This window comes from Muscardinus avellanarius (assembly GCF_963383645.1).
Source record: "Muscardinus avellanarius genome assembly, chromosome: 1".
In the NCBI taxonomy this organism is placed as follows: Eukaryota; Metazoa; Chordata; class Mammalia; order Rodentia; family Gliridae; genus Muscardinus; species Muscardinus avellanarius.
The window spans coordinates 65,754,757-65,771,619 of NC_137786.1; the positions used below are offsets into that span (position 1 = coordinate 65,754,757).

General features: G+C 39.2%; 1 protein-coding gene across 1 annotated transcript in view; it reads right to left on the minus strand.

Annotated features, from left to right (window-relative positions):
* Positions 1-16,174: 16,174 nt before the first annotated feature.
* Positions 16,175-16,863, minus strand: part of DMGDH (dimethylglycine dehydrogenase) — a gene marked incomplete at both ends in the record, with an annotated part of 76,261 nt that continues 75,572 nt past the window's right edge. Inside the window, one exon of the mRNA XM_080705840.1 lies at positions 16,175-16,390. Within this exon, the coding sequence (XP_080561966.1) occupies positions 16,175-16,390 (216 nt within the window). The remainder of the gene's footprint in view (positions 16,391-16,863) is intronic.

The following is a 16,863-nucleotide window of genomic DNA, read 5'->3' on the forward strand; positions in this document are numbered from 1 at the left end:
CAGCAAAAATTTTAATTATTATTAGCCAGGCATGGTAGCACATGCTGTAATCCCAGTACTTGGGAAGCTGAATGCTGTGACAGGAGGATTGCATGTTCAAGGACAGCCTTAGCAACATAGCAAGACTCTTAGCAACCTAGTGAGACAAAAAAAAAAAAAAGTTTGGATGTAGAATGCCCCTGGATTCAAACTCTAGTGACACAAAAAATTTAACTCTAGCATTAACTTAATACAAAGGAGAATAATTTTGAAGAAATATTTGACTCTTACTAATCTTTTCATTTAAAAATCCCAAAGAAGAGGTTAAAAGACTGAGAATTTCTACTGTGGCTAATACATCTCCTTCCACAACTGTTTCTCTTTACCATTTTGATAAAAATCACAGTGCCCAAAACAGGGCCGCTAATCTACAGGAACAATTCAATCCTCCTTTAATCAACTGCTCCTGAATCTTAACTGAATTTGCAGACATTTTTCATGTCCTGCATTTTCAAATAGAAGCCTAAACTAGTGGTGCTCTGGAAATGTAAAAATGGAGGAGTTAATTCCATTTTCCATCAATGTATCAAACACTTATAATGTGCAGTCTAGACTAGTTATCTTCTAAAGTCTCTCAATTGGAGTTTGTTTGTGGTTTCCTCTTGATTAGACTGGGGCTGTGGGTTTGCAGGACTATCACAAGAGCAATGTGGTATGATCCTCAGTGCCTCTGATGAAGAGCCACTCTGTTGATTTGCTCATGTATACAATCACTTTGTTAAGGTAGTCATTTCTCCACTGTAAATTTTATTAGTCTCCCTTTGTAATTCATAAGTATCTTATGGAGACATACTTTGGGAATATGTAAATATCCTATTATTCCCCAAACTTTTGCTTATTTTTTAGAATGATATCTCAGTATTGATTTTTGGCTTTATATTTCTCTTATTGTAAATAAAGTTAAACATCTTTTCATGTGTCAGAGGACCATTTTCAAATCATTTTTGTGAAATGTCTGTCATTTTAAATTGGGTTTTTGGTCTTTTCCCTTCATTTTAAGGTTCTTTATTTAACTGTGATATGTATAGCAAATATTTTCTCCAACTTGTCAATTGTTAACTTTTATGGTATTTCTAGCATGCAAAAGTTGTTCTTAAAAAGGTTAGTAAATTTGTAAATATTTTCTTTTATTACATTTGAATTTTGAGCCATAAATTTTGTATAAAGATTGTCTTTATACAAAAACTTAAACAAAATTTACCCGTGTTTACCTCTAGTGCTTTTATGATTTCAGTTTTTACATTTAGATCCCTGATTCATTGGCATTTGTTTTTATGTGTGATGAAAGATACAAGTCTTCTTTTTTCAAAAGGCTACCCAATTGTCCAACACCTTTCATAGAGAAATCTATTTTTGCCCCAGTGATCTGAGTTGATACCTTTTTTGGGTTTTTTTGTTTGTTTGTTTGTTTGTTTGTTTTGTTTTGGTTTTTGGTGGTTCTGGGGGTGGAACCCAGAGGCTTTCTACCTCCGGGCTATACTCCCAGACCTTTTTTATATTTTATTTGGAAACAGGGTCTCACTAAGTTGCTGAGAGCCTCACTAAGTAGCTGAGGCTGGCTTCGAACCTGTGCGATCCTCCTGTCTCAGCCTCCCAAGCGCAGGGATTACAAGCGTGCACCACCACGCCCGCCGAGTTGATACCTTTATCATATACCTAATTTCCATATGTACTTGGGTCTATTTCTGAGCTTTCTCGTGTATTCCATTGCCTATTTACCCATCATGTTAGGTTGTTTCCGTTATCGAGACTTTGTTCTAATGTATGATAGGCTACTGACATAGCTTTTTCCTTTTAGTGGTTTCCCATTTCATCAAAAAGTTTCTCAGTATTTTTATTGGAATTGAATTATAAATTAGTTGCTGGAGAACATCAATCTTTGTGATATTTATTTGTGATATCAAAGAACAATGGGTGTTCTTTCCATGTATTGAGGTCCATGTTTGCATCTTTTAGGAATGTTTTTAAATTGTCCTCATACAAGCTTTGCATTTTTTATTAAATTGATTCCCAAATCTTCTCTGTTGCTATTGAAATGAACTGTTTCAACCATTATAACATCTATTTTTTATTTTTAAATACACTCTTATTGGTGCATTATAATCTCACATCATAATGAAGTCCACGGTGATGGGGACATACATGCATACGATACTCGGTGCCATCATAACATTTGGCTGCTTATTATCTATGAACCTTAAGACTACTGACAGTATGGTAATTCTGTATGATAATTTGTATCCTGCTAATTATTGAACTCTGTTACTATTTGAATTAGTTCTGTCACTTATTTTTAAGGAGTTTCCCAGTATATAATGGAATCCGTAAAAACCATTCCGACCAGTTAAAAGATACACAACTTGGGACTGAAATAAAAGCACCTTTCAAATCACAAGCACATATAAAAATTGAATATTTAGTAGGTGAATAGCTTGGAAATATATTTTTTACATAGAAATGACATTATACATAATTACCTGGTTTGCAGTTTAACCCACACAAAATCTACTGAGCCCATAGTTAAAATATACTTCCTAAAGTCAGTAAGGAAAAGACTAACAATCCAATTTTTTTTGGAAAAGACTAACAATCCTTTTTTTTTTTTTTTTTTTTTCAGAAGTGGGGTTTGAACCCAAGTGCTACACACCCGTGATCCCAGTATTAGGAGGCTGAGGATCACCACAGATTTGTGGCCAGCCTCAGCAACTTAGGCCCTCCACAACTTAGTGAAACCCTTTTTTTAAAATAAAAAATAAAATATGGCTAGGGGTGTAGTTCAGAGGTAGACTGTCCCTTGGTTCAGTCTCTAGTGTTATAAAAATTTTTTTAAGGTATAGAAATATAATAGTCTAAAGAAAAGGAAACAGGTAGCCACTGAATATATGAATATACTTAACCTTATTTAAAATGAAAAATTCATGCAGAAATTTCAATAATATGCCACTGATACTCTGCTTTGGAGAAGGTATAAAAAACAAAACAAATCCTCACATATTAGCAACAAAAGTGAAATTTTGTACAACCTCTATGGGGAAAAATTCCATATATCTATGAAAATGCAAATAAATTTTAATCCAGCAATCCCAGTTCCATGTCCCGTCCCGCGGGACAAGTAATTCGGGGGGCGAGGAGGACCCCAATCTGCAAATAAAAATGGGCGAGAAAGAGAGACGAGACCAAGTAGATAATCCTATCAAGGTCTGTTTATTTCAGTGATAAGTGGCAGTTTATATGGAGAGTAAAAGAAGGAAGGAAGTGAGAAGGGGAGGAGGTAACAGTGTTGTAAAAATTCCTATGGTTACAGCTGCAGGCTCCTTCCTGCTACAGTTGATCGATATCGCTTCTCGAAAGGTCACGTAGGCCTCCAGGAGGTGGGCTTAGTATTTTCCCAGTCTGCCACAGTTCCAAGTATTTCTCCTATAGGTATACTCAATATAAGGAATTTATGCATCAAGATATTTATTTTAGCCTTATTTGTAATAGAAATATGGGGCCTGGTTAAATTAATTATGAAATACTAAGCAGTTATTTAAAAAGGATAATATGGAACTATATCTGATACACTGTTAATTTTTTAAAAGAACATTATAGTTAGTATACTTTCCTTTGCTTAAGAAAAGTGTGTGTGTGTGTGTGTGTGTGTGTGTGTGTGTGTGTGTGTGTGTAGAGAGAGAGAGAGAGAGAGAGAGAGAGGGAAAGAGAAGAGAGGAGAGAGGTACTTACCCCTCAATCGGGATACAAAAAAAAAAAAATTAGAACATAGATGTCTCTGGGTAACTGATTGACTAGGAGAAGGAGTTAGAAAGAGACTAACTTTACACCATATGCCCTTTTATACCTTCTAATTTTTATTTCTGTACATATATTATTTATTTTGTCTTATACTGCTACTATTATAAACATAATGGCATAATTTTTTTGTGTGTGTGGGTCTGAGGATAGAACTGGGGGGCATTCAACCTCCAAGCTGCACTCCCTGCCCTGTTTTTTATTCTTTATTTTAAAACAGGTTCTCACTAAGTTGCAAAGGGCCTCACTAAGTAGCTGAGGCTGTCCGCAAACCGCCATCCTCCAAAGTAAAGCTGAGCACGGTGGTGCATGCTTGTAATTCTAGTGCTTGAAAGGCTGAGACAGGATCAAAGATTCGCACCCAGCCTCAGCAACTTAGTGAGGCCCTGTTTCAAATAAATATGGGCTTGGGATATAGCTCAGAGGAAGAATACTCTTGGTGTCAATCCTTAGTACTCCCCCATACACACACACACACACACACACACACACACACACACTCACACACACACAGTAAAAGGCTTTATAAGTGAGAGCAGAGTGACCAAAATAAGTCTTCCCCCGGTTAACTCATCTGTAAAACCCAAAGCCCATGTGCTAGGGCGTCGTGCTGTTGCCCAGGCCTGGCTTCTTGATTGCTGTTCTGTGCCCTGGTTCTCGCATGTGGCTATTAGACTGTAAGCTATGCTCAAAAGTTAGGTTTCCTGTGTTTCAATACTTCTTCCAAACCGTTATTGAGTCAATGCCTTTGAATATGATAAATACTGTGTACAAAGACTAAGCAGTTTTAAACACTATTTCTAAATGTTTAACTGCTGACCTGTCGGAGGAGAAAGCTACCCAACTGGTGAGATAAGAATGGCAAGAGGTCTTTCTTCAGAGTGAAAACTTGAAGCTCAGTAACTACCGTGGTAAACTGTGGTTGATGTTACTCATTGCCGTTACTACCCTGATCCGTCCAAAAGGAGATGCACTTCATTAAATTATTTTTATGTTATATTTAGATTTAGAAACTGATGTGTGACGGGTTTGTTTCCATCATATCCAAATAAAGGAGAGAGTGTCTTCTTAAAGGCCTGTAAGGTGGTAAGCCAGACTTCAGAGGGGCTTTGGAGGTCCTTTGGCCCTTCTTCCAGATCCGTGCACAAGTAGTTACATGTATATGTTGTAATCACCATCCATGAAGAACCATAGAGGCCCCGAGCATACGGAAAGGCAGTTCCTTATAAACAGCATCTTCAGTTTATTCTTGGTTTTGGGGTGTGTGTGTGTGTGTGTGTGTGTGTGTGTGTGTGTGTGTACAAAAAGATTCCTTTTAGCTCTAAAATTCTCCATATTTTTTTATTTCTTTTTTTTATTTTTTTATTTATTTATTTATTTATTTATTTTTTAGTGGTGCTGGGGTTCTTGGAAGCCTTTCTACCTCCAGGCTACACTCCCAGACCTATTTTTACATTTTTATTTGGAAACAGGGTCTCCTAAGCCAGCACACGCAGCTGACTTTGAACCTGCGCGATCCTCCTGTCTGCCTCCCAAGCATGGGGATTACAAGTGTGCGCCACCACGCCTGGCTAAAATTCTCCATATTTATAAACATGAAAATCTTCATTAAAAACTACCATAGCCAACTGAAAATGAAACTCTCTTCATGCTCTCATCCTGCAACTCCTTGTCACCTCCCGCCTCCTCAAAACCTACTAGATGAGAAAAGAGAGTGGAGCATAGTTCCATTCCTAGAGAAGGATGCTGGGGCAGCATCTTGTGTGCCTAAGATAAATGTCCAAAAGGGCACCTCAGTCAATTCTCAGAAAGTACTCACCACCATACCCGCAGCTGAGTCACGAAACAAGATCCCAGCTGGCGTTTGCCTGGCTTCTTTGTGTTACCCTTCCACAGACTGAGCTTTTGTGTTGGAACAATGTATTGTATACACAACTGAATTGCATTGCTCTTTCTCTACTGAAAAAAAATTTTTTTTTTGCAATACTGAGGATGGAACCCAGGGGCATTCTACCTCTGAGCTACACCCCCAGCCCTATTTTTTATTCTTTATTTTGAAACAGGGTCTCACTGAGTTGCAAAGGACCTCACTAAGTAGCTGAGGCTGTCCTCAAACCACGATCCTCCTGTCTCAGCCTCCTGAATGCTGGGATTACAAGCATGCGCCACCACGCCCGGCTTCTACTGAAATTTTTATATTGTATATCCATTTCTTAAGCATCTGCTCTGAACCAACAATGCCTAAGTACCTCAAACCAATATGAGCTCTTGTACTAAAAAATAAAACTAATCTTAATCATATGACAAAAATATGACTCTACTACTAGGTAAGAAAGTGCAATATATGTGTGATTTATTTATTTATGATACTGAGGATTGAACCAAGGGGCATTCTACCTCTGAGCTACACACCCCGCCCTACTTTATGTTTTATTTTTGGAATAGGGTCTCACTAAGTTGTGGAGGGCCTCACTAAGTTACTGAGACTGGCTGTGAATCTACTCTCCTGTCTCAGCTTCCCAAATACTAGGATTACAAGAGTGAGCCACCACACCTAGATTATGTGTTTTAATAATAACCTTTTTAAAAGTTATACATTGTTTTTATTAATCAAATAATACAATGAGTCACACTTTAGCCAGGCATGGTGGCACACACTTGTAATCCCAGTACTTGGGAGGCTGTGACAGGAGGATCACAGGTTTGAGGACAACCTTAGCAAGTAGTAAGACTCATGAACCTAATGAGACCCTGTCTCCAAATAAAAAATAAAATTGGGCTGGGGGTGTAGTTCAGAGGTAGAATGCCTCTAAGTTCAATCCCTAGTACCACACACAAAAAAAGAGTCACACTGTGAAAAATAAGTTTCTTTCAGGCTCTTCCCAGGAATAATAGTATTACTCTTTCAGAAATCATCTATACATATGTAAGTAAATTTAAATATACACATTTTTCTCTATCTGAACCTACATGGTAGCATAGTTCATGTTGTGATATATGAATTATTTTGTTTTTGTTTTTGTTTTATTTTGTTTTATGTGGTACTGGGGATGGAACCCAGGGGCTTTCTACCTCCAGGCTATACTCCCAGACCTATTTTTTTGTGTGTGGTACTGGGGTTCCTGGAAATCCTTCTACTTCTGGGCTACACTCCCAGACACTTATTTTTTATATTTTTATTTGGAAACAGCGAGGCTGGCTTCAAACCTGCGCGATCCTCCTGTCTCTGCCGCCCAAGCCCAGAGATTACAAGCGTGCACCACCACGCCCAGCACTCCCAGACCTATTTTATATTTTGTTTGGAAACGGGGCCTCACTAAGTTGCTGAGAGCCTCTCTAAGCGGCTAAGGCTGGCTTCGAACATACACGATCCTTCAGTCTCAGCCTCCAAAATACTGGGATTACAAACATGTGCTACCATGCCTGGCTGAAGTTTTTTATATATTTTTTTTAATAATGCTGTAACTAGACTTTTTTTTTGTAAAGTGTTGGCCTACCATATGACCTCCCTCTATCTAACGCCATATTTACCACATTTACCCCTCCCTTTGGCCAGGCTCAATAGAGAGTATTGGTGCTGTATGCCAGTGATGTGTGTGTGTGTGTGTGTGTGTGTGTGTGTGTGTGTGTGTGTGTGTTACTGGGCATGGAACTCAGAGGAATTCTACTTCTAAGCTATACCCTCAGTCCTTTATTTTTTAATTTTTATTTTGTGTGTGTGTGTATGTGTGTGTGTGTGTGTGTGTGTGTTACTAGGGATGGAACCCAGGGGCTTTCTACTTCTGGACTACACTTCCAGACCTTTGTTCATATTTTATTTAGAAACAGGGTCTCACTAAGTTGCTGAGAGCCTCACTAAGTATCTGAGGCTAGCTTCAAACCTAGATCCTCCTGGCTCAGCCTCTTAAGCACTGGGATTGCAAGCGTGCACCACCATGCCTGGCAATTTGTTTGTTTGTTTTGAAATTTACCCCTCCCTTCTTTTTAAAAAGTTTTTTATTGGTGCATTGTATTTATACATCATAATGCGGTAAAAAAAATTGTGTAGACATAAATGCACACATCACCCAGCCAGCCCCCACCCAGACCCCCCCACTCCCTCCCCATCCGTCCCTCCCAGGCTTGGCTTAGTGGTTGACGATGATATGAATGAGTACATCATGCGCTTTAAAGAGCTTCCCTCCCCACCCCCATCCCCACAGTTAGGGCCTTATTTGCTCCTCTATAGGATCTCCTTTTTCACCTGGAGGTCCTCCTATGACCCTTTTTACCTCAGCTTTCATATATTAGGGAAAGCATTCGATTTCTTACTTTTTGCAACTGACTAATCTCGCTGAGCATAATGTCCTCCATTTCCATCCATTTCCCTGTAAATGCCACAATTGGTATTTTATGGCTGAGTAGAATTCCATAGTGTATGTATCCCACAGTTTTATAATCCATTCATCTGTTGATGGACATCTTGGCTGGTTCCATAGTTTGGCAATGGTGAATTGTGCAGCTATGAACATAGATACACGTGCATTAGTTTGGTTTCCTTTCTTTTGGGTAGATACCCAGAAGTGGTATTGCTGGATCGAATGGTAAATTTGTTCCCATTCTTCTGAAGCCCTCCCCTCCCTTCTCCTCTTTCCCCATCCTTCTCTTGTACTAGGGATTGAACCCAGAGGGGTTCGACCACTGACCTACACTCCCAGCCCCTTTTTTATTTTTTATTTAAAAACAGCCCTCACTAAGTTATTGCACACTGGCCTTGAACCTGTGACCCTCCTGTCTCAGCCATCCCCATACTGGGATTACAGGTGTGCATCACTGTGCCATGGTTGGCTAAATCTTATCTCTTCTATGTAACATAATTATTTCTTTTCTTTTTTATACTGCAAAGCTGGGTGTGGTGGAGATTGGAACCAGAGGCATTCTTCCTCTGAGCTACACTCCCAGCCCTTTTTATTTTTATTTTGAAACAGGGTCTCATTAAATTGCTGAGGGTCTCACTAAATTGCTAAGGCTGGCCTCAAACTTTTTTCATCTCAGCCTCCCAAGTACTGGAATTACAGGCACATGCCAATAGGCCAAGCTAACACAATTACTTCTTAGTAAGAACCATGAAATAAAATGGGGAAAAAAAATAGCAACAGGAAAATAAATGCAAAGAATGGAAATTTTCTCCTTTTGAAATTTGCATAAGTAACTGTACTAGTAATAGCCAAATGAGAAAAGTAGAAATGAAATAAATACTATAGTGAAAAATACAAGCAAGAGGATATTTCTAAACTTTATTACAGGCAAGGTACTTCTGAAAAAGGAAAATGTTTATACCTACATATTAATCTGTTGTAATAAATAGATTTACTGTCTGTGAATGATAAATTCACCATTTCTATTTTTAAGCCCTCAGAATTGCAAGTTTGTCAATGGCTTTTATCAAAATTAGATAGATAGTATTAATAGATAGTATTGTGATAAAGTGAGCCTAGGCTTTAGCTTCAGTAATGCCATGATGTGACCCTGGGTGACCCCAAGGCTGATGACTAATGTTCATCAGTCTGAGATAAAGGGTCACCAGGTGCCTTGCTAGTCACACATAACTCCTGTTTGGCTTCTGTAACTCCCGCTTTGCTTATACCTGCAGAGAAACAAAGGCCATAGGGACTTTGTATCCTTAAAGCAATGAAAAGGTGGATAATAGAAGGGACCGACATGGGTTGTTGAGCTCCTGCATAACAACCCATGCTGTTCCTCATCGTTCCTGGTTTCTGTACTTGCTGCTTGACGAGTACACCTGCTGAAAGAAACTTATAAGTAATTAATAAAAGACTTCAACATAATGGTGAGTTTGACAAAGGTTCATAAATATCAGCTGAGAGTGGTGGCACATGCCTGTAATTCCAATATTTGGGAGGCTAAGACAGAAAGCTCACAGGTTGGAAGACAGCTTCAGCAAGGTTCTCAGCAATTTAGTGAAACTCTGTTTCAAAATAAAAATTAAAAGGGGTGAGGGTGATAATGCTGTGTCTTTGTTTCTTTGGGAACAATTATCATTTCTTTCAAATACCTCTGGTTAAACATTTTCCACTAAAATTTCTTTACTGGAAAATTCATAATGTATTTCTTTAGTTTTGAAACCTGTTTATCATCATAATGCAGCTTTCTGTATCACAATTAATAGTTAAAAAGGAATTTGAATTTAAAGATATATGAAAAACCAGAGGTATTTCATGCACAAACTTTGCACTTAGTGAACATGACGTCAGACCTTGCAGTTTGCTTTTAGTTTTATAATATACATAATAAACATCAATAGACAGGTCCCATAGAATGAGATAATTGAAGAAAATCAATTTCTATTTCTTTGTATTTATAATCTTCAACTGCCGTTGTTTATTTCTGATCTACTGTTTAAGTATGGTTCCACAGGGATTGAAGATACAAATAGTGCTTCAAGTAAACTTGAATGATTTCAGCAATTTAAAATTTATCTTCCAGTCAGGCATGATGGTGCATACTCGTAATCCCAGTACTTGGAAAGCTGAAACAGGAGAATCACAGATTTTGAGATCAGCCTCAGCAACTCAGTGAAGCCCTTAGCAATTTAGTGAGACCCTGTTTAAAAGTAAAAAATAGGGCTGGAGATATAGCTTGGAGATAGAATCCCCCTAGGTTCAATCCCCAGTACCACAATAAATATTAATTTATTAATTAATATGAAAAATAAAGGCCGGGCGTGGTGGCGCATGCTTATAATCCCCGCGCTTGGGAGGTGGAGACAGGAGGATTGCGCTGGTTCGGAGCCAGCCTCGCTGGCTTAAGAGACTCTGTTTCCACATAAAAATGTTAAAAAAAAAAATAGGTCTGGGAGTGTAGCCCGTGGGAGTGTATACCGGAGGTAGAAGGGCTTCCAGGAACCCCAGTACCACCAAAAAAATAAATAAATAAATAAAATAAAATAAAATTTACTCTCTAAACAAATGCATGTGGCTAAGTGTGTGTCGCGGGCCCATGGTGCAATTAGGGGTTCTCCAAATTAACTTCTGTGTAGAATACAATGTCTTTTGAGGTATAAATAATAAAAATACAAAGTGCTGATTTGAAGTCATTTATTCATATATACTAATGTATGCTTATATTTCATCATAAATGCAGCCTGGCCTTTTGTCATTACTGGACTCCTGAAAGTATTTACACCAAGACTTTTCTGCTTAACTTACAGAGCGCTGTTCAGCCTTTACCCTTAGTTTGACATCTCGGACCCTTTGCCCTCCCAGCCTTCTCAAATGTTCTCGAACATTCCCTTGGGTATTTATGTCACCATTGATGGTAGCTAAGTATTCACTACAGGTTCTTCCCCTTGCTAAATGCTTGCCCTGGCCTTTCTCCTCTTTAAATTCCTTGAAGGCAGGACCAGGTCTGTATTGTTCTCCACGGAGACTTTCCCAAGTGCCTCTTTGTGTCTTTCTGGAGTGAGTTCCCAACAAGCATGTACAGATTAAGGAATCCTTTACTAAGGCATGCAATCACTCGGCATCTTAAATACAGGAGAGGCGTCCATGGATGTTTTATGGACTGGGCTTGGTTGGTGACAGGGCTGACAAGAGCACATCTTGTGGCTTTCAGTCTAGTGGCCTTTGAATCACCCCAGTGTCTCCATGCTTCCGGACCAGCTAATATGTCCCAAGTCCATTCCCAGGGAAAGTACTGTGTTACCTTCTTATCATTTGTATTGCAGCTTTCTCTAAAGTACCGAGCTATTCTAAAGATTCATCAATGGGAGCCAGGCATGGTGACCATGCTTGTAATCCCAGCATTTGAGAGGTTGAGACCGGAGGATCACGGTTTACAGAAAGCCTCAGCTACTTAGTGAGGCCCTCCGCAACTCAGTGAGACCCAGTTTCAAAATAAAGAATAAAAAATAGGGCAGGCGGTGTAGCTCAGAGGTTGAATACCGCTAGATTCCATCCCCAGACCCATAAAAAGAAAAAATTCATCAATGGCAAAGATATAAAGATGAGATGATAATTCATATTTTCATACACAGATTCATCATAAGGGTATAATCAACTTACCTTTGGGTACTCTGATTTTGGGGGGCTTTAGCTCAAGGATTGTATTTTGTGATTGAAACTTCCTTTCACAGCTGCTGTGTTCCCTGATAACACCAACCTTTTCTTTTGTTTAATTCAAATTTGCACAAAATCCTATCAGAAATCTAGTTTGTCTGCTATTGAATGTCCCACACAGCATACTTAAAACAATTCTTCCCATCGCCTTTCTTTATCAATAAAAGAGATAAAGACACAGATGTGTAAGGATGTGAACACTAGCAACATAACACCATACACACATGTTTTGTTAACGTGTTCACTAGAACATGCTTTTGCAATTCCAAATAGCTGTCCTGGCCTCGGGAAGGGAAGGCAGTGCCTCTTACTCACCATCTCATTTGTGAGGATGTTTTTCCTCACTGCAGACAAGGCTCACTAGAGAACTTCCCACGTGCTGGCTGTTTGCCATTCACACTGACACTAATCCCGACCCCATTCCTTGGAGGCCTCCCATGCATGGTCCACTTTCTAGAAGCTAGTGGTTTCAGCTGGACTCTTTTGAGTCCAACTTCTCACCCAAGAACTGGCTGTCATGCTATCAGGAACTGAGGGCTTCGGGAACCCGTCTTTCCTCTCTTTGTCTCTTTCAGGGCCTCCTCCTTGTTGGCAGTTCTCATCATCCGTAGACTTCATGGCTTCCTTTTCTGTGTATCTTTTCAACTTCATCTTTTAGTACTAATCAGTTCGTTCTCTGATGGTTCCCAGTTCACATCCCCATGGGAAGAAAATGGTTAGCTCACTTTCCATGGCTAAGCCACGTTGCAGGTAACTGGGTTGGCTGGTGTCAAGGTCAACATCACTGAGTGGGCAAGAGTAGAGATGCTGGGGAGACCCACGAAGCTGGATAGCCCACAGCATATAACCAAAGAGGGAGCCAGGGGAGCTTCTTAAGAAAATCAGGACTGAGCTGGGTGTGATGGCACATACTTGTAAGCCCAGTACTGGGAGGCTGAAACAGGAGAATCACAGGTTTGTGGCCAGCCTCAGCTACTCAGTGAGACCCTCTACAATTTAGTGAGATCCTGTTTCAAAAAATAAGAAAGAAGGGCCGGGCGTGGTGGCTCATGCTTGTAATCCCTGCGCTTGGGAGGCGGAGACAGGAGGATTGCGTAGGTTCGAAGACAGCTGTGCTGGCTTAAGAGACCCTGTTTCCAAATAAAAATATAAAAAACAGGTCTGCGAGTGTAGTCCGGAAGTAGAAGGGCTCCCAGGAACCCCAGTACCACAAAAAAAAAAAAAGAAAGAAAGAAAGAAAAGAAAAGAAAGAAATGGTGGTGTACACTTGTAATCCCAGTATTTGGGAGGCAGAGATAGGAGGATCACAGGTTCAACACCAGCCTCAGAACTCAGTGAGGCCCTCAGCAACTTAACAAGACCTTGTTTCAACATAAAAAAAATAAAAAGGACTGGGGATATAGCTCAGAGGTAGAATACCCCAGGGTTCAAACCCCAGTAAAAAAAATAAAGAAATAAAATGAAAGAAAAAGAAAAATCAGGATGCAGAGATTTATACTATGAATAGGGTTTCTTTAAAAGTTTAACGTTCATCTGAATGCCCCATTTCTCTTATTTATTTGTTTGAGTGGTATATTAACTGAGTTCAATTCCCAGTACCAAAAAGAAAAGAAAATCTTATACCGTGGATAGGGTTTCTTTAAAAGTTTAATGTTCATCTGAATGCCCCATTTTTCTTATTTATTGGTTTGAGTGGTATACATGACATGAGTTCAATATTGTACTTTCATGATTACTTCTTGCCTCTATAGTATACAAAAAACTGGAAGAGCCTGAACCTCCTTCATAGAGGAGGAACTAAGGGCCGGCCTGCCTGCCTGCCTTTCCTTCTTTACTTTGTGGTACTGGGGATTTAACTTAGGGACATTCCATTTCTGAACTATACTCTCAGAGTCTCACCATCCTGCCAAGACTGTCTTCAAACCTGCGATCCTCCTGACTCAGCTTCCCAAGTACTGAGATCTCAGGCATGTGCTACCACACCTGGCCACATCCAGGGGCCTTAAATAGCACTTAACACAGAAACTGGACCAGGGAGCCTGGGAAATATTGCTGACAATTAGGAGACACTTGTAACCAAGGGTGTTTCTCTGATTTTTGTTTGTTTGTTTGTTTGTTTGTTTGTTTGTTTTGGTGGTACTGGGGGTGGAACCTAGAGGCTTTCTACCTCCGGGCTATACTCCCAGACCTTTTTTATATTTTATTTGGAAACAGGGTCTCGCTAAATTGCTGAGAGCCTCAGTAAGTAGCTGAGGCTGGCTTCGAACCCGTGCAATCCTCCTGTCTCAGCCTCCCAAGTGCAGGGATTACAAGTGTGCGCCACCACGCCCGGCTCTCAGATTTCTTTTGTAAGAGGACATACCAAACAGAAATGAATGGCAGGTTAAAGAGTTCTAATACGCAATCACTGTTATAAAACATTTAACATATAAATCTGGTATCTTTTCAAGACTTACAAATTAAGAAATCACTTTAGAGTTTATTCTAATTACAGAATCTCATCCTGCTTTTCAGTCAGCTTTCTTTAATCCCTAGGAAAAGTTCAATACATGTGTAAAAAATGTGTGTGTGAATTAATTATAAATGATAAACCACCTTTTACAAAAAAAAAAAAACCTTTTGATTTAGTCAGTCAGCTAAACTCAAATAATTTCAAGAAGCCTATCAAAGAATTCTTTCTAACTGGTTTTGTTTTTTTCTTGCTGTACGGAGTGCCAAGGGCGATCCTGTCAGCTCTTAGCTTTTGTTTGACCTGTGTTGTCAAGTGCTCTGTGAAAAGATACTCAGAACGGCACCGTGTGATGTCAACTTGCATTAATTTTTTCTCAAGGCGAGGTGTTCAGTATTCAGATTGTGTTTGTACTGGCACAATCTATTTAGGTTCCAGCTTCATTTCTGAAGGGTTACAAGTACCGCTTCCTTTGAAAATTCTGTCCTTTTTGGCAATTTCCCTTCCAAAGCAACCTTTGAAAGGACAATATTAGCGTCTTATGAAGCTGCTTTCATAGAAGTCATTAAGAAAATAGTAAATATTTCAGGGAACTGAATAAAAATGTTAGTGATACATTGATATTAAGTTTTACTATTCTCATTATGGTTGCATTGTGAAAACTTAAAACCATCACTTTCAAAAGATTTCTCAATAAAACAAATCCATCAATAGCACTGTGTTTGTTCTTATGTAAGAGATAATTTTTTTAAAGCAGAGCACAGTGGTGCTCACCTGAAATTCCAGTACGTGGGAGGCCAATACAGGAGGATTGCAGGTCTGAAGCCAGCCCCAGCAACTCAGTGAAATCCTTAACAAGTTAGACCCTGTTTTATTTTTTAATTATTAACTAATTAATTATGGTGGTACTGGGATTCCTGGAAACCCTTCTACCTCCGGGCTACACTCCCAGACCTATTTTTATACTTTTTTATTTGGAAACAGGGTCTCTTAAGCCAGCACAGCTGGCTTCGAACCTGCACGATCTTCTTGTCTCCGCCTCCCAAGCGCGGGGATCACAAGCGTGCGTCACCACGCCCAGCTATTTTTTTAATTTTTTATTTGGTGGTACTGGGAGAGGAACTCAGGGGCTTTCTACCTCAGGGCTATACTCTCAGACCTACATTATATTTTATTTGGAAACAGTGTCTCACTAAGTTGCTGAGACCCTCACTAAGTAGCTGAGGCTGGCTTCAAACCTGCGCGATCCTCCTGTCTCAGCCTCCCAAGTGTGGGGATTACAAGCGTGCGCCACCACGCCTGGCATTAGACCCTGTTTTAAAATAAAAAGTGAAAAAGGTTGGGGGTGTAGCTCAGAGGTAGAATGATACTGAATTTTGGTACCCTAGTACCAAAAGAGAGAAAGATAATTTATTAATTCATTTTCAGCTATCAACCATATGCCATGTTCCTGAAATTGTGTAAATCCTTTTATCCATTTATAATTATGATTATATATTAGCGAACATCTGATGTTTTGCTGATTGTTTTTCATAAACAATATGGGATAATAAAAGGCATCCACTTCAAATTTCTTCACTTGAAGTTACAATGTAAATCATTAATTTATTATTCTATCTTGATTAGAGAATAAGAGAAAAGGTTTTATTATGATTCAAATCTGAACTTTGGTTATTTTGAAATGAATTAATAATTTATTCTATTCCTCCCAGGAGCAATGATAATACTTCCAAGTACAATCATGTAGCAGCTCTGATTCAGCTGACTGGTAAAGTCCTTTTCAAGTTGTGTCCTTTCTGCCTTTCTTCTGAAGCCGGTTTCTGGCTGGCTCTGTCAATACCAAAGGTTCTTGTATGATGACTGCTGGGTAATTTTTACCTAGCAGTTCAACTTCTAATTGTTGTCCCACTTCACTGAGCTCTACAGGAACATACGCAAAAGCCAGGCTCTTCTGAATGCTGTAGCTGTAGCTTCCAGACGTTGTGTTGCCGACCACCTGAAAGACAAGACCCAGCAGTCCTGAGCACCCTGGTCTCAGCTCTGTGCTCCTGTCTCTTGATAAAATAGCCCCAAATACAAGTCAAGACTTGGCGGCTAAAACAGGAGGGTCACACGTTTGAGGCTAGTCTCAGCAACTTAGTTAGACTCTGTTTCAAAATAAAAAATACAAATAGGATTGGGAGTATAGCTCAGAGGTAGATACTCCTGCATTCAACACTCAGTATCATAAACAAAACAAAACAAAACAAAAATACAGAACCAATATACAATATGAAAATCTTAAGAAATGCTTCTGAAGTGTACACCAGTAACAAAAAGGAAAATCACATTTTTGGGAAGATTAATAAAAAGTTACAAATTATAAAAAATAATTCTCAAAGTACATATCCAAATAACTCCAGAACTTCTCATTATTTTGCTCCATTTCATCTAAAAGACTTGAAAGAAGACTGTTTTTATCTGAAACTA